The sequence below is a fragment of the Octodon degus genome, unplaced genomic scaffold, assembly GCF_000260255.1.
Source record: "Octodon degus isolate 3935 unplaced genomic scaffold, OctDeg1.0 scaffold00158, whole genome shotgun sequence".
In the NCBI taxonomy this organism is placed as follows: Eukaryota; Metazoa; Chordata; class Mammalia; order Rodentia; family Octodontidae; genus Octodon; species Octodon degus.
In genome coordinates this window covers 3181671-3205794 of record NW_004524734.1, presented here as the reverse complement: position 1 = coordinate 3205794, position 24124 = coordinate 3181671, and the positions used below count along the sequence as shown (strand labels likewise).

The 24124-nt window shown below is 37.8% G+C and overlaps 1 protein-coding gene and 1 pseudogene across 3 annotated transcripts in view; both read left to right on the top strand.

Moving 5' to 3' along the window:
* Pds5a (PDS5 cohesin associated factor A) overlaps window positions 1-24124 on the top strand; it is a 146984-nt gene that overhangs the window by 99371 nt on the left and 23489 nt on the right. For 2 of the 3 annotated variants that reach the window (XR_002818363.1, XM_023702749.1), the window contains exons 19-27: window positions 448-608; window positions 4270-4393; window positions 5161-5319; window positions 9135-9203; window positions 11364-11500; window positions 15589-15712; window positions 16034-16238; window positions 16795-16909; window positions 23897-24036. Coding sequence is in view for 2 of the 3 variants with exons in the window: in XM_023702749.1 (XP_023558517.1) it covers window positions 448-608; window positions 4270-4393; window positions 5161-5319; window positions 9135-9203; window positions 11364-11500; window positions 15589-15712; window positions 16034-16238; window positions 16795-16909; window positions 23897-24036 (1234 nt within the window). In the remaining variant the exon portion in view is untranslated. Of the gene's footprint in view, window positions 1-447; window positions 609-4269; window positions 4394-5160; window positions 5320-9134; window positions 9204-11363; window positions 11501-15588; window positions 15713-16033; window positions 16239-16794; window positions 16910-23896; window positions 24037-24124 lie in introns of those variants that run through there. The other variant, XM_023702750.1, reaches the window with a different exon arrangement.
* On the top strand, window positions 8418-8502 carry LOC111813015 (annotated as a pseudogene).

The window sequence follows — 24124 nt, the reverse complement described above, 5'->3', positions numbered from 1 at the left end:
GCTTGCCAGGCAAGCACTTATTCCACTGAGCCATCTCCCCAGCCCTTGTTCCAGAACTTTAAATTGTTTATTATAGAAAATAAATCTCCTTTTTAAGCCACTTAATGTACCCCAAGTGTAGTGTTGCTCGGGCATGTGTCATTTCAGCCAGTTGATTCTTGTATTGAATACATTAATAAATGTTGGGCCAGGGAGGTAGCTCAGTGGTAAAATTGCCTACCCGGCAAACACAACATCCTGAATTCAATCCCTGGTACCAAAAAGTAAACAAATAAAAATTTTCAGAAATGTCATTTTTATACTTCCCAATTAAAATTTTTATGAAAAAATACAAATTTTAAAAAATACACAAATTTTGATCATCCTTTATTTAACTAATTGTGCTTATAACTGGTTAATAGATTAGAACCATTGTCTGTACTCCTAAAGCGATATCTGTTTCTCCAGGTTCTGTCTTTTACACATCCTACCTCGTTCCACTCTGCAGAGACATATGAGTCCTTGTTACAGTGCCTAAGAATGGAGGATGACAAGGTAGCAGAAGCTGCCATACAGATTTTTAGAAATACAGGCCACAAAATAGAAACAGACCTTCCTCAGATACGATCGTGAGTATATTTTTGCATGGTAAACACAAAAGTTCCTTAAGTATTGTATCCATAGATTCATTGTTTCTCTTTCGTGTAGGATGATGTGGGGGGAGAGAAAGACTTTGATTTAAAAGGATATTTTTGTATCCTTTTTTGTTTCTTCCTTGCCTTACCCGACCACCACTAAAATTTAGGCAGAGGAATAAACTTAATTTCTTTAATCAAGCTATTAAATAATTTAGTAGTACTTTAATTTATGATCATGATCACTGTATCGTTCTAATCTTTGTGTTCATGTTTTTCTAATTGGCTCATAAATTTATTAACTGTCATCTTCACATCCCATTGAAGAATGAGGGAAATTATGCACTTTATGAAATATGTTTTAGTCACTTGGTTGTTGTCACTGGTACTTACGTCACCTTGATCTTTGCCTGTAGCTTATTTCCCCTCTCCTCATAAGAAGTATATTTTGGTATTTTCATTTTGTCATGTTTAAGAGATTTCTCTTAGGCTCATACTTGTGCTTAGAGCTGTGTTTTTAATGTACTGGGAGTCAAACTCAGGACTTGTGCCACTGAGCTATTTCTTCGACCTTAAATATGTGGGAGACATCTTTTGGAGGAGGTACATAGATGTACAGGGCACAGCCAAGTAATTGATGGTATACTTAACATAAACAAGTTTTTATTCACAGGATAATAGTAGGACCCAGGTACTCCTGACATATTCATTAAATTTGTGAGCTAATAATTTGTGAAATATTTCAATATTTATTTTATAATCTCAGCCCTCAACACTTTAGTGATAAATACAAAAAAGTTATTCAGTCCTTCCCTGCCTTCAAGGACTTTATAATCTAGAGATGATTGTGTTATGTTGTGTGTGTGTGTGTGTGTGTGTGTGTGTATCTTTGACCTAGCAATATAAAATTTCTGGTGAGCTCTACATGGTAGGAAAATCTACCGTGTAGATTTTTTTTTTTTTAAGGCAAAGGTTTCTATTCATAAAAGAAGTCTATACCAAAAAAACACTGTAAAAGGGGATAGAAAGGAAGGACCATTTTGTATCTGTATATACAAAATAGGATAGATATACAGCTACTTTTCCTTAATTCAATGAGAAGAAAGATTTGTACTAATAGTGTTTGGACAGGATAGCGTGTCTGGATCCTGTACTATGTATAACCATTAAGAAGATAACAATATGCAGTGTATTATTGAAACTATGCTATTAATCGTTTTTGAAACTGTCTCATTGCTGTTTCTCAATAAAATTAATAAAAACACTGTAAAAAGCTTGTATCTATAGAAAGTTAAATCTGAATACAAAAATAAAACCTCATTGCTTTTGTGTGTGTGTGTGTGTGTTTTAGACAGGGTCTCTTTACATAGATCGGATTCGTAGTGATTCTTCTGTGTTCAGCCTCCTAAAGAGCTGGGATTACAAGCGTGCACCACCAAGCCCAGCCTCAGTCACCTTCTCAAGGGACCCCAGGTTTGGGGCCAGCATGGCACGCCATGGCTTGATCCCCAGCCAGCCACTCAGTCAGCCTAAGCAAGTACTTTAATCCGCTGAGCTATTTGGCCAGCCCAAAACCTCTTGTTCTTAAGAATAGTGTCTCTGGGTGTGGTGGCTGAGGCAGGGGGCTATACATGTGTTTGAGACCAGCTTGGGCTACATAATGAGACCCTGTCTAGAAAAAAAAAATAGGTAGTGGGCAGCTAGATGTCATGACCAAACCTGTAATCCGAGAACTCTGAAGGCTAAAGTAGCAGGATTGCTACAGATTGAAGTTTAGCCTGGGCCACATACTCAGTTCAAGACAATTGTGAACAGCATAACAAGCCCCTGCCTCAAAAAAAGGGGGTGAGAAGTAATCACTGAAATCCAGAAAAATACAACACACAAGGTCTCAATAACAAGGCTGATGGCATCATTAGGTTATACTTCATAAAAGAAAGAAAAGAGGAAGGCTAAGGTTTATTTTTGTGTCGTTCCAGTTTTATCAAAAATTATTAATTTGACAACAGTTGGATCAGAATTGTATCTTTCATTGTTATTTGATAGTGTTGCTTTATAAGCAATGCTGTACTTAAAAAATGAGTTTTCTAAAGAAAATGCTTAGTCAAGGGAAGTTATTTGGACATGAAAATCCCTATAAATTTAAAGCCTATGGCAAGCAACTTGAAGTATATTTATAAATACTACCTCAGTCTTAGAATGATTAATAACTTCCAGTATTTTAGTTGAGCTGTATAGCCCAGTGCCTTGGATATTACTATTGAGTTCCAGCCTTCTGTTACCATGTGAGGACCCTGGGCAAGACAGTGTTGCATGTGTTATTACTAATTTTATGATTTATAAAACAAAATCTTTTGTAATTGCATTAAATGATGATAAATGTTTCCTTATCTTCCTATTTTGCTTTGTAAGTTTTCTGATTATAAAAATACATTGATTGTAAAAAGCTAAAACTACAAAAGTAGAACGGTACTATTAATATTTTGCTATGTATATTTCAAATGAATATCTACTTTTTTGCGTATTTTTTTCTTTTTGCTTATTTGTATAGATTTATATAAGTAAGCTTTTCTGCTTTCCACCTAATGTTTTCCCATATCCTCACGATTTAATGCCTTTAATACCTTAATTTGTATTTCCATATTGCCTTATAATCTTAAGTGCTTGTGTGGAGGTTAAATGTATTGGTTTTGAAATGAAAACTTTTGCCACAGGTGGTGATGTGTACATGTAATCTCAGCAGTCTGGGAGGCTAAGGTAGGATCACAAGTGCAAGACAATTTAGCAACCCCATCTCAAAATATAATTTAAAAGGTCCTGGAAAAATGTTCCTGTGTGAAGGTCCTGGGTTCAGGATCTGATATCACCTATCCCTCTATAAAAGGAGGGGTAGGGAGAAAAGAAAAAAAAAAAACAAATGTTTGATTTTCAAATTCCAGTATCATTATGTCCTATTTCTGTCACCTTAAGACAGTGGTAGAAAAAGCTTTTCGAGATCCCGGTGATAAACAGCCTGTAGCACATGTGCCTATATAGGTTTTACCACTACTGCGTTAGGAGGTTTAAATACTATCCTTATCCTTTACTTTTCTCATCTCTATAATAGCTACAAAGATAGCACCCCCGTGGGTGGTAGTGAACATAGTTCAATTAGTGTATAAACATCACATATGGTGATGTACCCAGTAATTACTATGTGAACTTAGTACCCTTTCACCAATAGTGTATATGTATCTGTGTCTGTACACAGTTAACTTTCACATGTCATTTTAGGTATTTAATATAATTTGGCCTTTTACTGTTTTTCCATGGCTGTTTTAAAATAATTGAAGGAATTTCCAAAAGGGAACTTAGGTAAATATAAAATATATATCATGAAATAGGTTTTTAGATTATAAGTTAGAGGTGATCTGTTACTCATAATCCTGGGGTATCTTTAAAATGTAAGTTGTCTTCAATAGCTTTTGTCTTGAAACACTGTGTTTCTTTGTACTTGAGAACAGAAAGGGAGCTTTAAATCTTCCTTTAGATGTTGTAATCTTCACAAGAGTTCTACCAACTTATATCCAAATAGGGGAAGTGAGAGACAACCAGAAGAAGGCTTTTGGCTTTGTGAGCTTTCAAAAAAAAAAAACTATGGTATTATTTTTTGCAGGACCTTAATTCCCATTTTACATCAAAAAGCAAAGAGGGGTACTCCACACCAAGCAAAACAGGCCGTGCACTGTATACATGCCATATTCACAAATAAAGAAGTCCAGCTTGCACAGATTTTTGAGGTATATATAATAGGATATGCTTACGTTGATCTTCATTTCTTAAACTGATTTTATAAAAATGGAAGCTAGATTTGCTGTTTAGTATATGTAGTCCTTTCCTAGAATATAAATTCCTTGGGAACAGAGGTCATTGTGCTGTTCCAGTTATATGTTCTAAAACTTGTATTGCAAGATGTTTTGTGTATGATACCATCACCCTCCATTTCAGCCATGTTGGATCAGTGGCCTACTTAGCCTCTGTTTTGAGGTGACTTTGAGCCACCCTGCTGAGGTACCCAACAAGCCTCCCTGAAAGTTCATCTGGTTTCCCTTTTATTATATGTGTTTCTTAGTCTGATTTTGCTTCCAGAAAAACATGCCTCTTACCATAAATTGGAAATAATAAGAACAGTGCCCTGTGACCTCCCCCCCCCCCAATAATTCTAGGTCATTTACAAATGTCCCTGAGGGATAAAAAATCCACCAACATAGCAAACCTAATTCAGGGTTGTTGAAAATAGTGCAGATTTGTTGAAGCAGACTTATGCTTGTTTTCTACTTTTTACTTCAGTTTAATGGTTTTTTTCCCTTTATTTTCTACATTTTTTCAATCTTAATTTCCATTAGGTGAACTTAATTTCTATGAAGAATACCTAATGTGGTTGAAATTAATTATGGTCATATAATTAAAACATATATTTGGGCCAGCTAAATTTGTGTGGACTTAGGAAATTCTGCTTCCATAACATTAAAAGAAACTAATAATGTTTTCTGTTTTATTTTTATAGCCACTCAGTAGGAGTCTGAATGCTGATGTACCAGAACAACTTATAACTCCGTTAGTTTCATTGGGCCACATTTCCATGTTAGCACCAGATCAGTTTGCTTCCCCAATGAAATCTGTAGTAGCAAATTTTATTGTGAAAGATCTACTAATGAATGACAGGGTAAGTTTCTCAATTAAAATCAAACTCTTGAGATTAAGACTATTTACATCTTTATCACAGAACAGGTTTTTTTTCTCTACCTGGATATAATTTTTCCTTCCCTCCTCCCTTTTTCTTTACTATGGATTAAACCCAGACTGTAGGTATACTAAGCATACATTTGACCACATTAGTTATGTCTCTAGTTCCACTCTTTTCATTCAGGTGGACCTGAATTTGATTACCTTGTGGAAAGATTACATTATACATCTGGCTTTATGTACTTTGTTTCAGACATGGAAGTATATGTGAGTATGGTTGTTGTGATTCATTATCTCTGAGTTGGAACCAGGAATAAGATTGAAATGTCTCCACATGATTCACAAACATACTTTAACAATCACCACTTTACCAAATGTTTCTAAATTGAAAGCATTATTGAATGAAGATACAACTCATTCTTAGAATTGGTTAATATGGATGACTTTCAGTTCAGTATAAATTTACCATATGTCTAAGTTACCCCAAACTTCCCTTACCCTCTTCCCACATGGTCCAACGTTAGAAAAAAAAAAATTTTTTTTTCTGGAACCGGGGATTGAACTCAGGCCCTGCACTTACCAGGCAAGCACTTATTCTACTGAGCCATCTCCCCGGCCCCTAGAAATTTTGTTTTTTAAAGGTGCCTATTAGCGCATCCTCTACACCTATATCCTCTTGGATTGCTGACAAGGAAGAAAGAGGATACCCTACTCATTTCCCACTCTATATCAATGTATTTGCACTGTTGCTAGATATGGCTATTAACAAATAAGAAATTTAAGCCTTTTTTTTTTAATTAGAGATTAGATGCATCTTAGATGATGATTTTATTGTTGATAATCTTGTATTCACAAAGTTATTGAACATGTTAATGGAATAGTGTGATATTTCAATATATGTGTACAGTGTCTAATGATCAAATCATAGTAGTTGACATATCTGTGAAGCATACTATTTTTTTGTGAGAACATTCAAAATCCTCTCTAACTAGCTATTTTGAAATATTTGATTATCCAAGCAAGTGTGAAGTATTCAGGAAACAGGCAGAAAGATCACAAGTTTGCTATCCTCTGCTACACAGTGAGATTCTGTTTCAAAAAAACCAATAAATATTCAACTTCGTTGTCATCGAACATAATTGTTCCAGTTTGCTATAGAACATTAGAAACATGGGGCGGGGGAGATGGCTTAATAGAATAAGTACTTCTCTGGCAAGCACAAGGGTCTAAGTTCAATTCCCGGTTCTGAAAAAAAAGAAAAAAGAAACAGACCCGGGCATAGTAGCACATGCCTGTTAATCCAGCACTTGGGAGGCTGAAGCAGGAAAAGCACAATGAGTTTGAGGCCATCCTGGACTAAATAGCAAGGCCCTGTCTCCAGAAAAAGAAAAAAGAACATTCAGAATCTTGCTATACATCGCCATCCTCTCTGACAGATCCTATTTTAAGAGAAGTTATTGTTTTTTAGTTGTGGAAAAATATACGTAATAGAAAGTTGGCCATTTTAAGTGTGCAGTTCCTGACATCCCTATTGGTTGGAATCCCTACCACCATCCATTTCTACATCTATTTCATCATTCTAAATAAAAACTATACTCATTAATTTGCCTATTCCCTAAGAATCTTTATTCTAACTTTATAGCCTATGAATTTGCAGATTTTAGGTATCTCATGTCATACAATATTTGTCTCTTTGTGTCTGTCATATTTCACTTACGTTAAGGTTTATCTATGGTACATATATCAAATTTATTTTTTTTTTATGGCTGAATAATGCGCCTTTGTATATATATCCAGCATCTTGTCTGCTGAAGATGTGGCTTGTTTCCACCTATTCTTAGCAATTTTGTGTAACACTGATACTGATCACTGAACATTTGAGTACCCGTCTTCTAGTCTTTGGGTGTGTACCTAAGTGAAATTCCCAGATGGTCAGTTTGTGTTGAACTTTTTGAGGAACCATTAGATTGTTTCCCAAAATAATAGTACCAATTTTTTCTCTGTATTTTATTAGTGTATTTTTATGATAGTAAACACATTAATCATGAGAATTGTTACATAACAATGCTTTTAATATATTTTCATATATATAATTACAGAGTATCACTATATAGCTCAAACTCATAGTGATCCTCCTATTTCCAGCCTCCCCCACCACTGGGATTACAAGCATGGTAGCCAGCTCAACACTTGGGGGCAGTGGTCAGGGAAGCATGTGGTGCTGGTGATCAAACCTTGGTCCCTGCGCTTGCCTAAATAGGCACTTAGTCTGCTGAGGTGCCTTGTGGGCCCTTCATTTTATAGTTTTACTAGATAGAGGGTTCAAATTTATCCACATTTTTGCCAACACTTAGCAGTTTCATTTTTTAACAAAATAACCATGCAAGGGGTGTGAAACAGTGTCTCATTCAGTTAATGATGATGCTGTAGTTACTTTTCTCTTGTTAGTGAGAAAAATACCCAGCACCCAAAATTAAGGAAGAAAAGGTTTACTTAGCTGAATTTATAGAGGGTTTGGTCCATAATTAGCTATCTCCAAGGTAGGGTGACTTGGCATAGAGGCAACAGTTCATTGCAGCAGAATACAACAAAAGCAACAGGAGCCAAAAAGGGGAGAGCAGTCCTCTTTTCCTCCCTTAAGTAGGCTATCCTGCCCCCTTGCCACACACACACATAATACTCTTCTGTCTCTCTTGCTCTGTCTCAGGAAGACGTAATGCTCACACTGTTTCCCTGTCCTCCTCTTGCACAGGATGAGGATGTTTACAAAGTGAGGACCCTGCCACCATGCTGAGTCCCTTAGTTAAACCTTTGAATTTTTCAAGTTGACTCAGTGAACAGCCAGTACAGATGTTGATCTTTTTAATATACTTGGCTATCTTGCTATCTTCTTTGGAGAGCTATCTGTTCAAGTGCTTTACCATTTTCCATTATATTATTTGTCTCTTATTGTTTGAGCTGTAAGACTATATATATATGTATGTGTGTGTGTATATATATATATATATATATATATATATATTTTTTTTTTTTTTTTTTTTTTTTTTTAGAAAATACAAAATTGTAATACAGATTTTAATCCTTTGGTTTATGAGCATGATGATTGCAGGAGATGTACCTCCCTAAAACTTCGTTATGACATGGGCACATTACCCTTCTGATGTGAATTTGAAATAAAAATAAAATAATCCTTTATATTTTTTATATTAAACCTTTGTCAAGCATTTACCAAATACACAATTATGAGAGTCATCTCTGTTAACTTTTTTACAATTTTAATTTTATAGTGTTAGGTCTTAAATTAATATCTTTGATCAGGAACCGGGGAGATGGCGCAGTAGAATAAGTGCTTCTCTGACAAGTGCAAGGGCCTGAGTTCAATCCCCGGTTCTGCCCCCCCCCAAAAAAAAATCTTTGATCAAATTTGAGTTTATTTTTGTATGTGGGAGAACAGCCCCCTTCATTCTTTAGTATATGTATATCAATATTTTCCTGCACCATTTATTGAAGAGACTGGTCTTTGACCAAACAATGATTTTGTGTTTTGTTAAATGATTTATTCCTGGATTCTTTCATTTCTTCTTTATTCTATACCAGTTATAATATCTTGATTATATATAGATTTATAATAAGTTTTGAAATTAAAGAGTATGGTTTTTACAATTTCTTTTCCAAAGTATGGTGTGACTTTCCTATAGGTTTGCCAGTACTTGGATTGCTCAATATAAGAAGTTTCATGTGCAAAATTTTAAGACGTATTCTTTCCAAAAGCTAAATTTGTCCATTTATCTATAGTCAACAGGTGAAAAGAATGGCAAATTGTGGTCTCCAGATGAAGAAGTTTCTCCTGAAGTACTAGCAAAGGTACATTTTTGTGAGTCTTGATTACATTTATGTTGGAAAAAGGATTTATAGGAACTTTTTTTTTCTGTTCCTTCCCCCTCCTCCCTTCTTCTTCCCCCATCTCGTCCTTGTTCTTTTTTAATCTGATAGTAAGAAAGCCAGGGATGGTTGTATATACCTGTAATCCCAGCTATTTGGGAACTTGAGGCAGGAGGAGCATAAGTTCTAGACTAGCCTAAGCAATGTAGTGAGGCCTTACCTCAAAATAAAATTTTAACAGGTTACAAAAGATGTAATTCAGCACTAGGGTACTTGCGTAGCATCTAGAAAGCACTAGGGTCAGTACCCAGTACCACAAGAAATAATAAGCATTTCTTAGCAAGGTGCTCTAATTTTAAAGTCCATAATAAATAGGTATTTATTAAAGAAATTATGTTTGTCATTATTCCTTATCATCAGTCTTTACCTTCGGAAACAGTCTGTGTGGCTTGTGTATAAGGAGATGGTAGAATGCTGGTTCTCAGAGGCATAGTAACCTCTAGCCTTACTAGCACAGTCTGCAAACAGATGATCATTCCCTTGGCAGAGATAGGCACTTGTCACCCCAACTGACTTTTTGGTAGATGTAAGTTAAGTTTCAGTGAAGTTAACTTTTTGAAGTGGTAAGCTTCAAATTTAAAGTAAAAAATTATATCACCTTTGATAATCTCTTTCAATTCATTAACATCCATGTATTCTGTCGATTCTTTTTTTCCAGATTTTCAGTAAATAATACCTAGATCTTTCAGCTAACTCTTTCACATAGTGTATTGTTAACAGTCTTTTTGAACGAGCCAGCCAAATAGCTCAGCAGATTTAAGTTCCTGCAAGCAGGCACAGGGGCTGGGGGTTTGATCCCCAGGCCTGCCTTGCCGGTCCCAACCCCTAGGCACGCTGAGAGAGCAGTTGAGACTGGGTGTGGTGGTGCACACCTGTAACCTCAGCTCCTGGGAGGCTGTAAACAGGCAGATCAATATGAGTCCAACCTAGTAGTGAGACCCTGAACACCCTGTAGACCTTTCCCTAAAATACAGAGAAAGTCTTTTTGAGTAGGTATCTTAAAAAAATTATAGAAAATACAATTTTTTAGTCAGAATGTTAAGTGGAACAGAACCAGACTTCATGGTTTCTTCGGTTTTTCAGTGTTAGAAAAATATAAAAGCCTACCTAGGGGCCAGGGAGATGGCTCAGTAGAATAAGCACTTGCCTGGCAAGCCAAGGGCCTGAGTTCAATCCCCGATTCCACAAAAAAATAGTCTACCTAAGTACTTGTTTTTAATCAGCCTGGGTCAGCAGTTGTTTTTATTTTGAAATGATAGTAATTGCATATATTTAGAGTGCACAATGTAACATTTCAGTGTGTGCATATAGTGTGTGATAGCCAGATCAGAGTAATCAGCAGATGTACCCAAACATTTATTATTTCCTTGTATTAGGGACATTCAAAATCCTCTCTACTGAGTATTTTGAAACATTCATTTACTTACTGTCAATCATAGTTGCCCTACTATATATAGGATATTAGGAGTTATTCCTCGTATTTATCTGCATTTGTGTACTGGTTAAACATTCTTCTCCCATTTCCCTTCTTATGGCCTTCCTAGGCTCTAGCAGTAATTCTTCTAAGTAGTTATTTTTTATAAACTATATATTTTAACAAAATGTAAAAATCTTAGACAAGTGTTTCAGTAATAAAAGCCTGAGTTCTGACTGGGAATGGTGGTACACACTTGGAACTCCAGCAATCAGGAGGCTGAGCCAGGATGATTAACCCAATTTAAGGCCAACCTGGACTACATAGTGAGTTCAAGGATAGCCTGAGCCACATGACAAGTGCCTGTCTCAAAAAAAAGCCCACCTGAGTTCTGGAACCTAACCTTGAGTCATGTAACTCTCTTTTTTTATGTGTTGGAATTCAAAATACCTCCCTCAAGGAATTGTTTTGAGATTATAATTGAATTCATGTATATCACTGGGGAGAATGCGTGGTACAGATTAAACACAGTATAAGCGATATTATCTAATAAGCTTTTTATTATGTAGAAAGTCTGCTGATAAGGATAAGTAATCTCGTTCATATAAATGAATCTTCCCCTTGGAAATTTAAATTGCCTTTTTTTTTAGCATGTTAATATTTTATAGGTACAGGCAATTAAACTTCTGGTAAGGTGGCTGTTGGGTATGAAAAACAACCAGTCTAAATCTGCCAATTCAACTCTTCGCTTGTTATCGGCAATGTTGGTTAGTGAGGGTGACCTGACAGAGCAAAAGAGGATCAGGTGAGATTTTTCTGTCTTCCCAATTTCCTTAGCTCAGAAATTTTTGTAAGGGTTTACGTGGGATTTATTTACCTAACATAGTAATTGTTCTTTATGCTTTGAGATCAAATTTTACGTGCTCACTTAGGGCTCATGTCCTTTAGAGTGCTTTTGTTTTTAAAAGTTTTTCTTTGCTTCTGAAGACTCAAACTATCAGTAACTTTCTAGTCGTAATGAATGTAGTGTCACAGTTAACACCAGTATGTGAATCAATTACACAAATTTTTTTGGATTTCTGTTCCTTAAAACAATGCTATCAGTGCCTGCCTTCATTGAACTTAGCCTGTGTTAAGGTGATAGAACAAGTGATGAACGTATGTACCATAATACTAATAAAATTCTTAGTGGTGGGGCCGGGGAGATGGCTCAGTAGAATAAGTGCTTCTCTGGCAAGCGCAAGGGCCTAAGTTCAATCCCCGGTCCTGCAAAAAATAAATAAATAAATAAATAAATAAATAAATAAATAAATAATTCTTAGTTGTGCTTCAGAGAAGGAAGAGTTGAAGCCTCCTGGTGGGTTCCATGTAAGATAGGATATGGTTCTACATAGGCAAAAATTAAAGCAAATTGTTTTCTGTTTCTACAGGTTTTCAGTATTGAAGCCTATAAAATTGCAGTCTCCTTTTTGTTTCTTTCAAAATAGAAACAAAGCCCAATGAGGCATGATGGCACAAGCCTATAATCCCAACCTTTGGGAGACTGAGGCACGAGAATCAGCACAAGTTTGAGGCCAGCCTGGCCTACATAGAGAGACTCTTGTCTCAAGGAAAAAAAAAAAAAGAAACCTCAATTTTTCAGTTTCCTTCTTTCTTTCAAATTCTAGCAGAGACACCTAAAAGATTAGTACTTTGTTAATCTATTTCTACTTTATACTTGTATGAGTATGAGAATTTAATCATTCATTTATGCGTTCATTATTTATTGAGCACTGTGTGGTACCAGATACTGTTGCATTATTTAAATGAATTTTGTTTATTTGGTATTTGATTTTTTGAGGCAGTGTTTTACTAGGTAGCCCAGGCTGGCCTCAAACTCATGGCAATCCTGCCTCAGCCTCCTGAGTGGGGGGATTATAGGCATGTGCTACCGTACCCAGTCATTTTTCTTTCGTGTTATTGGGGTTGAACCCAGGATCCTCACACAGAACTATATCCTTAGTTTTTTTTTGTTTTGTTTTTTAAGGTAGGGTAGTCTTAAATTGTTCAGACTCTGGGTAGCCCAAAGCCTCCTGTTTACCAAAGAATCATTCACCTACCGAGCTGTTTCCCAGCCCTGAAGATGTTTAACATTACTAATACCTCTTTTTGCATTATCAAATGGGGGTTTTTGTTTTTGCTCAGTGGAATCAGGAAAAGGAGCTTAATCATTTTTCTGTGTGCAAGATGTACTCATCTGCAGGGCAGAGTGACTCATACCTATGATAACACCTTCTTGGGAGGCTAGGCGGATTTGAGTTTGAGGCCAACCTTTAGTAAGGCCTTACCTCAAAATAGAAAAGTAGGGCTAGGGTGTAGTTCAGTGATACTGCTCTTTTCCAGCATACATTAGGCTTTGGGTTGAATTCCCATCACTGCAATAAAAAAATTTCTCATTTCTCAATCTTATTTTTGGTTCATTTTATTTGTTTGTTTGTTTGTTTGGTGCAGGGTCTTGCTGTGCAGCTTGAACTTGAACTGTCTCAGGCCTCCCCAACGCTGGGATTACAGGCATGTGCCACCTTGCCCAGTTTCAGTGGCTGGCTTGTGGCATGCAGTGCTGGAGATCAGACCCAGGTCCTTGAGCTTTCCAGATAGGCGCTTAGACTGCTGTGGCTCTTTACTTTTTTAAAAATGTATATAATTTGGTACAGGAACTCAGTACATAGCTCAATCTTGTAGTGATCCTCCTGTATTTGCCTCCCCAGTGCTGGGATTATAGGCGTGTGCCACCATGTCTGGTCTTGGTGGCCTGCTTAGCACACCCAGTGGCAGGGGCAGGGCCAGTGCCAGCAAAGCAGGTAATGCCAGGATTGAACCTTTTTTTTCCTTTGATTTTCTACATTTAGAAAAGATCCCTTCCCTTGCCTAAGTAGGTGTTTAGTACACTGACTTATCTTGCTGGCCATTATGGCTCATTATTTTTATACTTGATGAATAATAAAAGTCATAAAAATATACATACAGACATTTTTATCTCGGTACTTTATATCAAATATTTTTCAAATTTTTAATCAATTTTTTATCAAAATATTTTTATCATGAAAATATTGGGATATAAATTTAAATCATTCAATCTTAATTCAATTTTATATGTATCATGATATTAGCTTGAATTCTAAAAAAATCATACAACTCCACATCCAAGCAGGCTAAGCTTCTGTAAAACATTTAATTTTCTAAGCCTCAGTTTCCTCCTCTGTAAGAGTGAAAATGAAATCAGACACCTGGATGGTGCTTCTGTACTGCTTGGCACACAATAGGCATTCACATGATTGCTGTTTTACCTGCTGCAGAAGCCATTGAGAGTCCCTCACTATTAACAGTTTTCACTTTAATCTAGTTAACCTCTGAACACTTTGTTTTCCTCTACTTGTGTGCTAAGCAAGATTCCCAGGCATTCTTCCCCATCTCCTGATGTCTTCAAAACACGAAGCTGAGCTATGTTCCAAATAGAACATGTATGGGCTGGTGAGATGGCTCAGTGGTCTAAAGCACCTACTTAGAACAAGCTTAGCAAAGCACAGGGACCACGGTTCAATCCCCCAGCACCACATGCCAGCCCGCCCCGCCCCCTGGTGGGCTGAGCTGGCCACACACACACACACACACACACACACACACACAAATAAATAAAATTAAAAAAAAAAATAGAACATGTAGTAGGGAAACTGCATTCTTTCGTTTTCATTCACTGTCACACCATTGTTAGGTCATAGAAGTTCATGAACTGAGGTTGTGTGTACCAAGGCTGCTTAGATGCCCTTGGAAAACTTCATTCCATGGAAAGAAGGCAGCCCAGGAACTATATCAGAACTCAATATCCTTTCCTTTTTGGTATTTTCCTGACAGTGTTGCCCTCCTAACTACTTCCCTGCCATTTTATCAAATGTGTATTTTTAAGACTAGTTTCCTATTATGTGTGTATATGTATATCCATAAAAATGTAGAAAATCAAAGAAAAAGAACAAAAAATTAAAAAATAAAAATATAAAGAATTAATATAAAATGATACTGAGGATATTTTTCCTTTTTTAATTCTATCGAACATATATTCTTGAGATGAGGGCTCCAGATCCTAATGTAACCGCCCTTCAGAGCATTGCAGTTGTTTGTAGTCAGAGTAATTAAGCAGAGTTTTTCGGCTGTGATACAGATCAAGCTAGAGCAGGACTAAAAATGAAGGCCAATAAATTTGTTATCAGAAAGTCAGAGTAAATTGAATAGTTTTCCCTGTTAAGTTTGTGAGCTCAGAAAAGTAACTTTTTCAGGGACCAGCAAGATAGCTTAGGGAACGGGAACTAAAGCACCTGCTTAGACAAGCACAGGGATCGCTGTTGGATCCTGGCACCACATGCCACACCAGTCCCACCTCCAGGGCAGGCTCAGCAGGGCAGAGTTCAGGCATGGTGGCGCACGTCTGTAATCCTGGCACTGAAAGGGCTAAAAGGAGGAGGATCACCACGAGTCCGAGCTGCATAGTGAGACTCTTTAACAACCAAATACATAAAAATAAATAACTTTCTCATATTTCCACATTATTGACTTCTTAAAAGCATAAATTATACCTTAGATGTTCCATTCAAAGGGGGATCAGAACTCCAGGCATGGTAGTACATACACATTTGTAATCCAAACTACAGAGAAGGCTAAAGCAGAAACGTGACAGTAATGAAGCCAGCCTAGGCAATTTAATGAAACCCTGTCTCAAACTAAATAAGGCTAAGTTTGTAGCTTAGCCCTTTCTGTTCTATTGCCCATTCACCCCTCTCCCCACCTAATAAAAGGATCAGAGCATTGTTATATGTGATAATGGTTCTAGGAAATGTTTATTTTTTTTTTGTTTGTTTATAGTAAATCTGATATGTCTCGCTTGCGATTAGCTGCTGGTAGTGCCATAATGAAGCTTGCTCAGGAGCCTTGTTACCATGAAATTATTACTCCAGAACAGTTTCAGCTCTGTGCACTTGTTATTAATGTAAGTATTTTGTGAAATATCTGCCTTCAAAGTTAAATCCAGTGTCAGGGGTATAGCTGAGTGGCACAGCGCCTGCCTGGCAAGCACAAGGTCATGAGTTTGATTCCCTGTACCAAAAAAAGAAAGGTTGTACGAAGTTAAATTTATTTATTTTCTGTGTTTTCAGATCCACTCAGTGTGCTCTAAAGAGATTGCTATTATTTAAATATCTTTCAAATATTAAATGATTTATTTCCCCAATACAACTAGTATTTAAAAAAATTTAAGATACTTAAAAAACTCTTTGCCATTTTAAATATTTCTCATTTTATGCTGCTATAGGATGAGTGTTACCAAGTAAGGCAGATATTTGCTCAGAAGCTGCATAAGGCACTTGTGAAGCTGCTCCTCCCATTGGAGTATATGGCAATCTTTGCCTTGTGTGCCAAAGATCCTGTGAAGGAGAGAAGAGCACATGCACGGCAATGTTTACTAAAAAACATCAGTATAAGAAGGGAGTACATTAAGCAGAACCCTATGGCTACTGGTAAGCAACTGACAGTTCCCAACTGAACATGTTTATTCTTGTCAGTATATCAGTCTGTTAGGGGAGGTCATTTATTTCTCTTGCAGTTTATGATAAAACTGGTAGTTTTATAGAGTATTGTTGTTATAGTTATGCTTAGTTTAAAAACCAGCATCTTAAATTTTGAGTCTTGTTTATATGAGAAAGTTTTTGTATAATTGTATTTTTCTTAGGTAATCAGTATAATTTGAACACATGGCTCAGAGTAAAATTTTACCTTTATAATCTTCAAATGCCTTAAGCTTTTAGTATCTTTGAATCTTACATAAAAGTATTTTGGTAGTATCATCTAGATAATATGTTGCCTTTAGTTTGTAAATAATATGGAAACTGAAGTTGTTAGAACTCAAACCTAGAAACATTTCTAAAAATTGTTGTAAAGTCATGCATGGTGGCACACATGCCTCTAATCATAGCACTTGGGAGGCTAAGCCTGTGAGTTGGAGGTGAGATCCTGTCTCAAAAAATTTAAAATAAAGCTTCTATACTGTTGTTAATCATAATGTTTTCACTATAGAAAAATTGTTGTCGCTGTTGCCTGAATACGTGGTTCCATACATGATTCACTTGCTTGCCCATGATCCAGATTTTACAAGATCACAAGATGTTGATCAGCTTCGTGATATCAAAGAGTAAGTCTTACATTTTGGAAGAATTCACATTGTTTTTACTTTTTAAAACAATATTGTTTTTCATATTGTACTTCCCATTAGATTAAAAATTTTTTTGTTCATTCATTGTAAAATTGTCATCTTTCAAAATTGTTTTCTTCTAGCAATTGTTTCCTTTGATTTGTTTTTGTGTGCAGTTACTTAAATGTCTTAATTGGTTTCTATTGTTTAGGTTGAGTATGTTAATTTTTATACATATGATTCTTACTGTTTATGTTAAGCTGAGAATCAGTTAGAAAATTGAAGGGCCGTGAGATAGCTCAGCGGACTAAGCACTTATTTAGGCAAGCACAGGGATAGAGTTCGATCCCTAGCACCACACTGCATGCCAGCCCTGGCCAAAATTTAGAAACTCAAAAAATAAAAATGTGTCTCTGGGTCTAAGGAGGAGTTCAGGGATAAGCATTTGCCTAGCCTGTGTGAGGCATTAGGAAATAATTAGACTCACCTTTATGTGTATCTGCATGATACTGCATTATTCAGCATGGTGACTCACACCTTTTATTTCACTTGGGCCACTGAAGACAGGATTTCAAGTTCAAGTCCTGTGAAGGCAACTTAGACTCTATTGCAAAATAAAAGGCTCAGGATAGTTTAAGTGAAGGTTCATGGTTCAGTCCCCAATCAGTATTGCCCAATTTAAAAAAAAAAAAAAAGTAATACATGAAATACTTTGTGGCAAGACAAACATTTAATGAGGAGTAGAAATTGCCGTATGGTATAGCATCCAAGAGTAAAAGGGAATGAGGACTTTCTACAAATGACCTCTAAGAAACCTGAGAACAATGTTTATATTTTCTCATTGCTGATATTTCAGCTTGTATTTTCTTAGAGTTTTCTGTGTAGGACATTAAGTCTTATACCTAAATGATTATAATGGGGCTGGGGATATAGGTCAGGGGCACAGCACCTGCCTGGCAAGCTCAAGATCCTGAGTTCAGTTCATGGTACCAAAAAAAAAAAAAAAAAATTATAACTCATACACTTTTAAGTCTGCAGTTTTGAGAAATGTATTAGAACTTTTATGGAGAGAAAATGTATGTGTCTTTAGATTTCAACAGACTTAAGTTTTACTTCCAATACTTAGTTTCAGAATTTTCTGGATCATGGATGGAGGCACAAATTTCTAATCTCAGCTACTGCACTTAGGAGGACACTCACAAGTTCAGGCCCAAACTGGAAAACTTAGTGGGCTCTGCCCTGGATGTCAGCTCAGTGATGAATCGTTTGCCTATATGCTCAAGGTCCTGAGTTCAAACCCTGGAACTGTATATCACACTTCCTCATCAAAAAACCAAGACTTACTGGGCTTCATTTGACTTTTCTGTGAAATACATGATGATTTTTATGTTTGTTTGTTTTGTGTTTTAGGGAAGGGTCTATAGGGTCTCACTACTAGATCAGACTCAGAGTGATCTGCCTGTTTACAGCCTCCATAGAGCTGGGATTACAGGTGTGGTGCTACCACATACAGTCTCAATCGCTGTCTCAGTGCCCCCCTGCGGCCAGGGCCAGCACTGCAGGTCCAGGGATCAAACCCCTGCCTCTGTGCCTGCTTGCAGGCACTTTAATCCACTGAGCTATTTGGCCAGGCCTTTTTATGTTTGTATTACTTGAAAATTCTGTTTCTTGCTTAGAAAACAACTTTTATTTAGGGATATTCCTGAAAATACTTTCATATCTATAAAAATGATACATATATTTGCTTACAATACAAGCTCTATGTTTTTTAATTCATGAAACACACTCTGTCTAAAAACCTTTTAGCTGTGTGCAAATTGCTAGGTAACCTGAATTTGTAGCTCAGTGGTAGTAGACTTGCCTAGCATATACAAGGTCTTAAGTTCAATCCTCAGTACCAAAAGAAAATAATAATTTTTATTTTTTTAAATTGCAAGGCAAGCTAGGGGTTAAATATTAGGTATTAAAGTGAGCATTCTACCACTAAGCTACATCCCCAGCTTTTTTTATTTTGAGACAAGGGTTTTTGCTAATTTCTCCTTGAACTCTTACCTTAGCCTCCCACAGTGGTAGGATTTACAGGTATGCACCAATGAGCTCAGGTTACTGAAATTCTCCATATGTGTGGATGTTAGTTTCCTTATCAGGCATGTTATTTCACTTTTTTTTCTTTTTCCTTGTAGTACTAGGGATTGAACCCAGGATCTTCTCACTGAACTACGTCTCTAAACTATTTTTAACTTAAATCATTATATGCTTGTGATCCTTCTGTCTCAACCTTCTAAAGAGTTGGAATCACAGCAACATTGTGAGACACTACATCAAAATTTTAAAAAATAAAGATTTCGGGATATAAGTTAGTAAGGTGGCCATAGATTTGGTAATACCAGGGAAAAAGTAATACATTTAAATTGTTTTTTTAATAGTATCACATAAAGGTTCAGGCTCTTTTCTTTCTTGTGAATATCTGGTTTTTCTAACTGTCTGTTGAAGAGATGATTTAGTCCTCCAAACACTGGTCTTCATACCTTTGTTAAAAATTAGTTGTCAAAACCCTAGATGTGTTGGAATAAGCCTGTGTTTCCTGTAGTTTGGGAGGCAAAGGCAGGAGGATCACAGATTCTTGAGCAATTTGGCAAAAATGCTGTCCAAAAATTTTAAAAGTGGGGCAGGGTTGGTATGTAACCGTGAGAAGGCCATGGATTCAATCCTTACAAGAAAAAAAAAATTAGACATCACATAATTTGGGCCTGTGTGTAAGGATTGATTTCCCAATTCTCAGTTTTGTTCGTGCTCTCTTTCTACCTGTATAGCATATGACATTAGGTTTGTAGTAACTTTGAAAATTCAAAGTATGGATCCTGTGACACCTAGGAATAGTGAGGCTTGTTTGATGCTCATGTCCCACCCTACCCAGCCACTAAATCCAGGGCCACCACAGAGGTGCAGGAAGTAGGCTTCTCCCCCAGGGAAGAGAGAGAGGAACCTGAGCTGTTTGTTGAATCCTCTAGGGGCTTGTCTGCCAGACAGGAAGCAAGACAGACTGCAGTACCCAGGGGTGCAGAGTAGGAAGGCTCAGGAGAATTGGTGGCCCAGGTGGTTGGATCCTGCTAGGGGGAGCAGCCTGATAAGGAAACAAGGAGAGGCTTGACCAGAGCCCCTGCCCTCAGGTCAGTGTCGTAGTAACTTCCGTTCCCAGGAAACAGGGGTCTATCCCTGGACCACCAGGTTTGAGATACGGAGGCCTGGTCATGTGAGGGGCGAAGCCTAGCAAGGGACTAAGGAGAAGGGTGGCCAGGGCACTTTGGGGGGGCGTGGCCTCACCTCAGGAGGGGGTGGGTCCTATACCCCAAGGTTTGGGAGCAACAGGCCTGTTAGAGTTTGGGGCAGACCTTAGCTGGGGACTGTGGAGAAGTGTGGCCTGAGCACCTGGGCTGTGGGCTGTCAAGGCAGAGGGTATAGCCAGTGTGGCCTGGGTTTGGGAGGAAGATGGGCCCAGCCCAGGACCCCTGGATTTGGGATCAATAGGCCAGAGGCTGAGCAGTCCACTTTGGGGGCAGAGCCCAGTAGGACAGAGGAGAGGTGCAGCCAGGACACCTGTGCAATGAATGGGCTGCTTCACAAAAGGGGCCATGTGGCCTTAGTCCTGCAGGGCCACTGGCCTAGCCCAGACTCCAACATTTGGGTACACCAGGGCTGGCCTCAGGATGGGCCAACACGCTTCTAATGCTTTTATCTTTTTTTGCAAGATTATTTTCTTTTCTTTTTTTTTAATTTTTTTTTTTTTTTACATTTTTGTGTGTGTGTGTGTGTGTGTGTGTGTGTGTGTGTGGCCAGCTCAGCCCACCAGGGGGCGGGGCGGGCTGGCATGTGGTGCTGGGGGATTGAACCGCGGTCCCTGTGCTCTGCTCAGCTTAGCTTGTTCTAAGTAGGTGCTTTAGACCACTGAGCCATCTCACCAGCCCCTTTCTATGCATTTTTAATTGAGATTTAATGGGCATAGTATTTAATTTGCTTTGAGGAGTAGGACTAGTACTATAAATTTTAAATTTTCCTTTTTTGTCTTTTTGAGACAGGGTCTTAGTATGCTTCACTGAAGCCACTTCAGTGTTGCTTTGAGCTCACTTTGTAGTCCAGGCTGGTCTTGAACTCAAAATAATCCACCTGCCTTAGCCTCCTGAGTGCTGGGATTAAAAGTTGTGCACCAACGTACTCAACTCCTTCCAGTTAATTAATACAGGATGTCTTTTCTTTTACTTAGCTCAAGTGCAAGAGAATTAACCAAGCAGGGCCTTTGAACTGAGCTACAGTACCAGCCCTATTTTTATTTCCAGGGGACAATCTGGAATCAAACCTGTAATATGCCTCAGACTCCAGATGCTGGGATTGCAGGCATGAGCCCCCATGCCTGGTTTGTATGTGGCCTTTCTCAGGTTGAGGAAATTCTCTTCTATGCCTAATTAAGCTTGGTTTCAGTTATGCCAAAACCATGAACATTTACATATATGAGACACGTCTTAACATTGCAACATTTTCTAAAGGGCAACTTTGATGTCTGTATAATGTATTGTTTTATAATATACCTATTTGACTTTCATACTTTAAAATGTATCAAAGAATTGAGTTTCTAATGCAATGAGAATGCTTCCTCACCCTGTCCTATAACTAAGAGTCATTCTAATGCAACAGTTCTAGTAATTCAGTAGAACTCTGAATCCAAAGAATTGATGAGGGCTGGGGCCAAAGAGATAGCTTGGCAGACTAAAGCACCTGCTTAGGCAAGTGCAAAGACCATGGTTCAGTCTCCACCACCACATGCCTCACCAGTCCTGCCCCAGGGTGGGCTGAGCTGGCCAAAATCAGGCATAGTGGCCTGATTTTGGCCAGCTTGTAATCCCAGTGCTGGGAGGCTGAAAACAAGAGGATCACCATGAGTTTGGGCTACATAGTGAGACCCTTCAACAACCAGATACATTAAAAGGGGGGTGGGGGGGCTGCCCCTTAGTACAGTTCTTTAAGTGGCTGCTTCAACAAAGCCGTCAGGATCAGGTTGCTGTGGTTCGATCCCCACAACTCCAGCCAGCCAAACCTGCCCTGAAGGCATTTGTAGCAAAAAAAAAATCCTTATTCCATTTTGGGGCCGGGGAGATGGCTCAGTGGAATAAGCACTTCTCTGGCAAGCTCAAGGGCCTGAGTTCAATCCCCAGTTCCACCAAAAAAAAAAAAAAAAAAGAATTGATGAGGGCTGGGTAGATAGCTTGGTGGTCTAAGTGCCTGCCTGGCAACAAAAAGACCCGAGTTTATCCCCTGTACCACATGCCGTGCTGACCCCAGAAATGGCATGGTGGCACATGCCTGTAATCCCAGAGCTGGGGAGGCTGAGACAGGGGGATCACTACAAATCCAAGCTGTGTAGTGAGACCCTGTACCAAATAAACAGAACAAAAGAATTGATAAAGCAGTTCCCATCTTCACATAAAGAAACAGAACTCAAACTTGAGTCTGTCTTCAGCTTTCTCCAGCATACAACTCCTCATATATGCGTACTATATTTATGTTGTGTATTTTTAATGAGATTTTTAATAAAATTAGCCCTTTTTTTGCCCTCATTTTAATTCTGGTTCTATCTTTCTATGTGTGTAACAGCAGACAGGTAACAGAGAGGTTCTTTATATGTAAAATGATTTTTTTACATGCTTTTCATAGTTGAGAGGACAATATAAAGTGCTTAGCTTATTGCCCAATGGATAGTAAATACTCACTGAATGTTAACTATTATTTGTTGTCTGTCCTATTCTCCGTTATTTGGTTGTTCACATTCCAGTTAATCTAGTTAATAAGTATTACACAAATTATCCACTTTTTTTAATCCATTCTAATTTCTTAAAATATTTGCACATTGCTGTATTAATAAAGCAATAGTCCTTTTGTATATCATAACATTAAAAACAAACCCCACCCTCAGGTTTGTTTAGATTCCCCAAGTGATTCTGATGTTTTGTTAGCATGATTTGTGGTTCACTTTTACTTAGAAATTCAGATATCCTAGGGGGCCAGGGAGATAGCTCAGTAGAATAAGCACATGTCTGGCAAGCGCAAGGGCCTGAGTTCAATCCCCGGTTCCACCAAGAATAAAAAGAATTCTCAGATACCCTAATTGCAACTTTTATTTATGTTCAGTAAGTCTCCATCTTAACAAACTTTGAAGTTGCACATTTTCATGGGCATACTGTGTAAGACTCACTTTGTCATATAAGAACAAATCCGAGTTATCATTCTTCTGCAATGGAACACATTCAAAGTCAGGGCCTTACTGTGTTAATGACACATGGATAGCCACAAAAATGGTTGAAAATGTAACTGTTCAGGTGAGCTGCTAATTCTCATACTCGTCATCCTTACATTCAATTCAGATTTGTGTTTCAGCGTGATGACATCATTCATAAGCCTTCTGTGTAACTCATACATAGTCCAAATGCCAGAACTATGCCAATGCTGATTTGCTGAGCATTAATTGCTATGTATTATGGCACTTCCAGTCATCTACATGTTCACTGAACATGTATACTACTGTGTAATTCTTTCTATGCTTTATGAAACTGTCAGTTTCTCTTGTTATTTGTTCATTTTTAATATATTGTGTTTTTTATCTGAATATCATTGACAGGATAATAATTACTGTTGGTAATTAGTGGGGTTTTTTTGTGTGGGTTTTTTTTAATGTATTTGGTATAGGATCTCACAACACTCGTAGTGATCCTCCTGTATTCAGCCTCCCCAGCGCTGGGATTACAGGAATGCACCAACACACCCAGTGGCAGGCTCAGCATGCCCGAGGAGGGGTGGTGGGGTGGGCAGTGTGTGTGTTGCTGGGGATAGTGTTTTCTTTATACTTTACTTCTGTTTCATTTAGAACTTACTGATAAGGAAGGTATTTCATTAAACAAAAGCAGCTAATGTAGTCTCTTTAACATCTTTACTATCTAGGTGCCTATGGTTTATGCTTGAAGTTTTAATGACAAAGAATGAAAACAATAGCCATGCCTTTATGAAGAAGATGGCAGAAAACATTAAATTAACCAGAGATGCCCAATCTCCGGATGAATCCAAGACAAATGAAAAACTATATACAGTATGTGATGTGGCTCTGTGTGTCATAAACAGTAAGAGTGCTCTGTGTAATGCAGACTCACCAAAGGATCCAGTCCTCCCAAT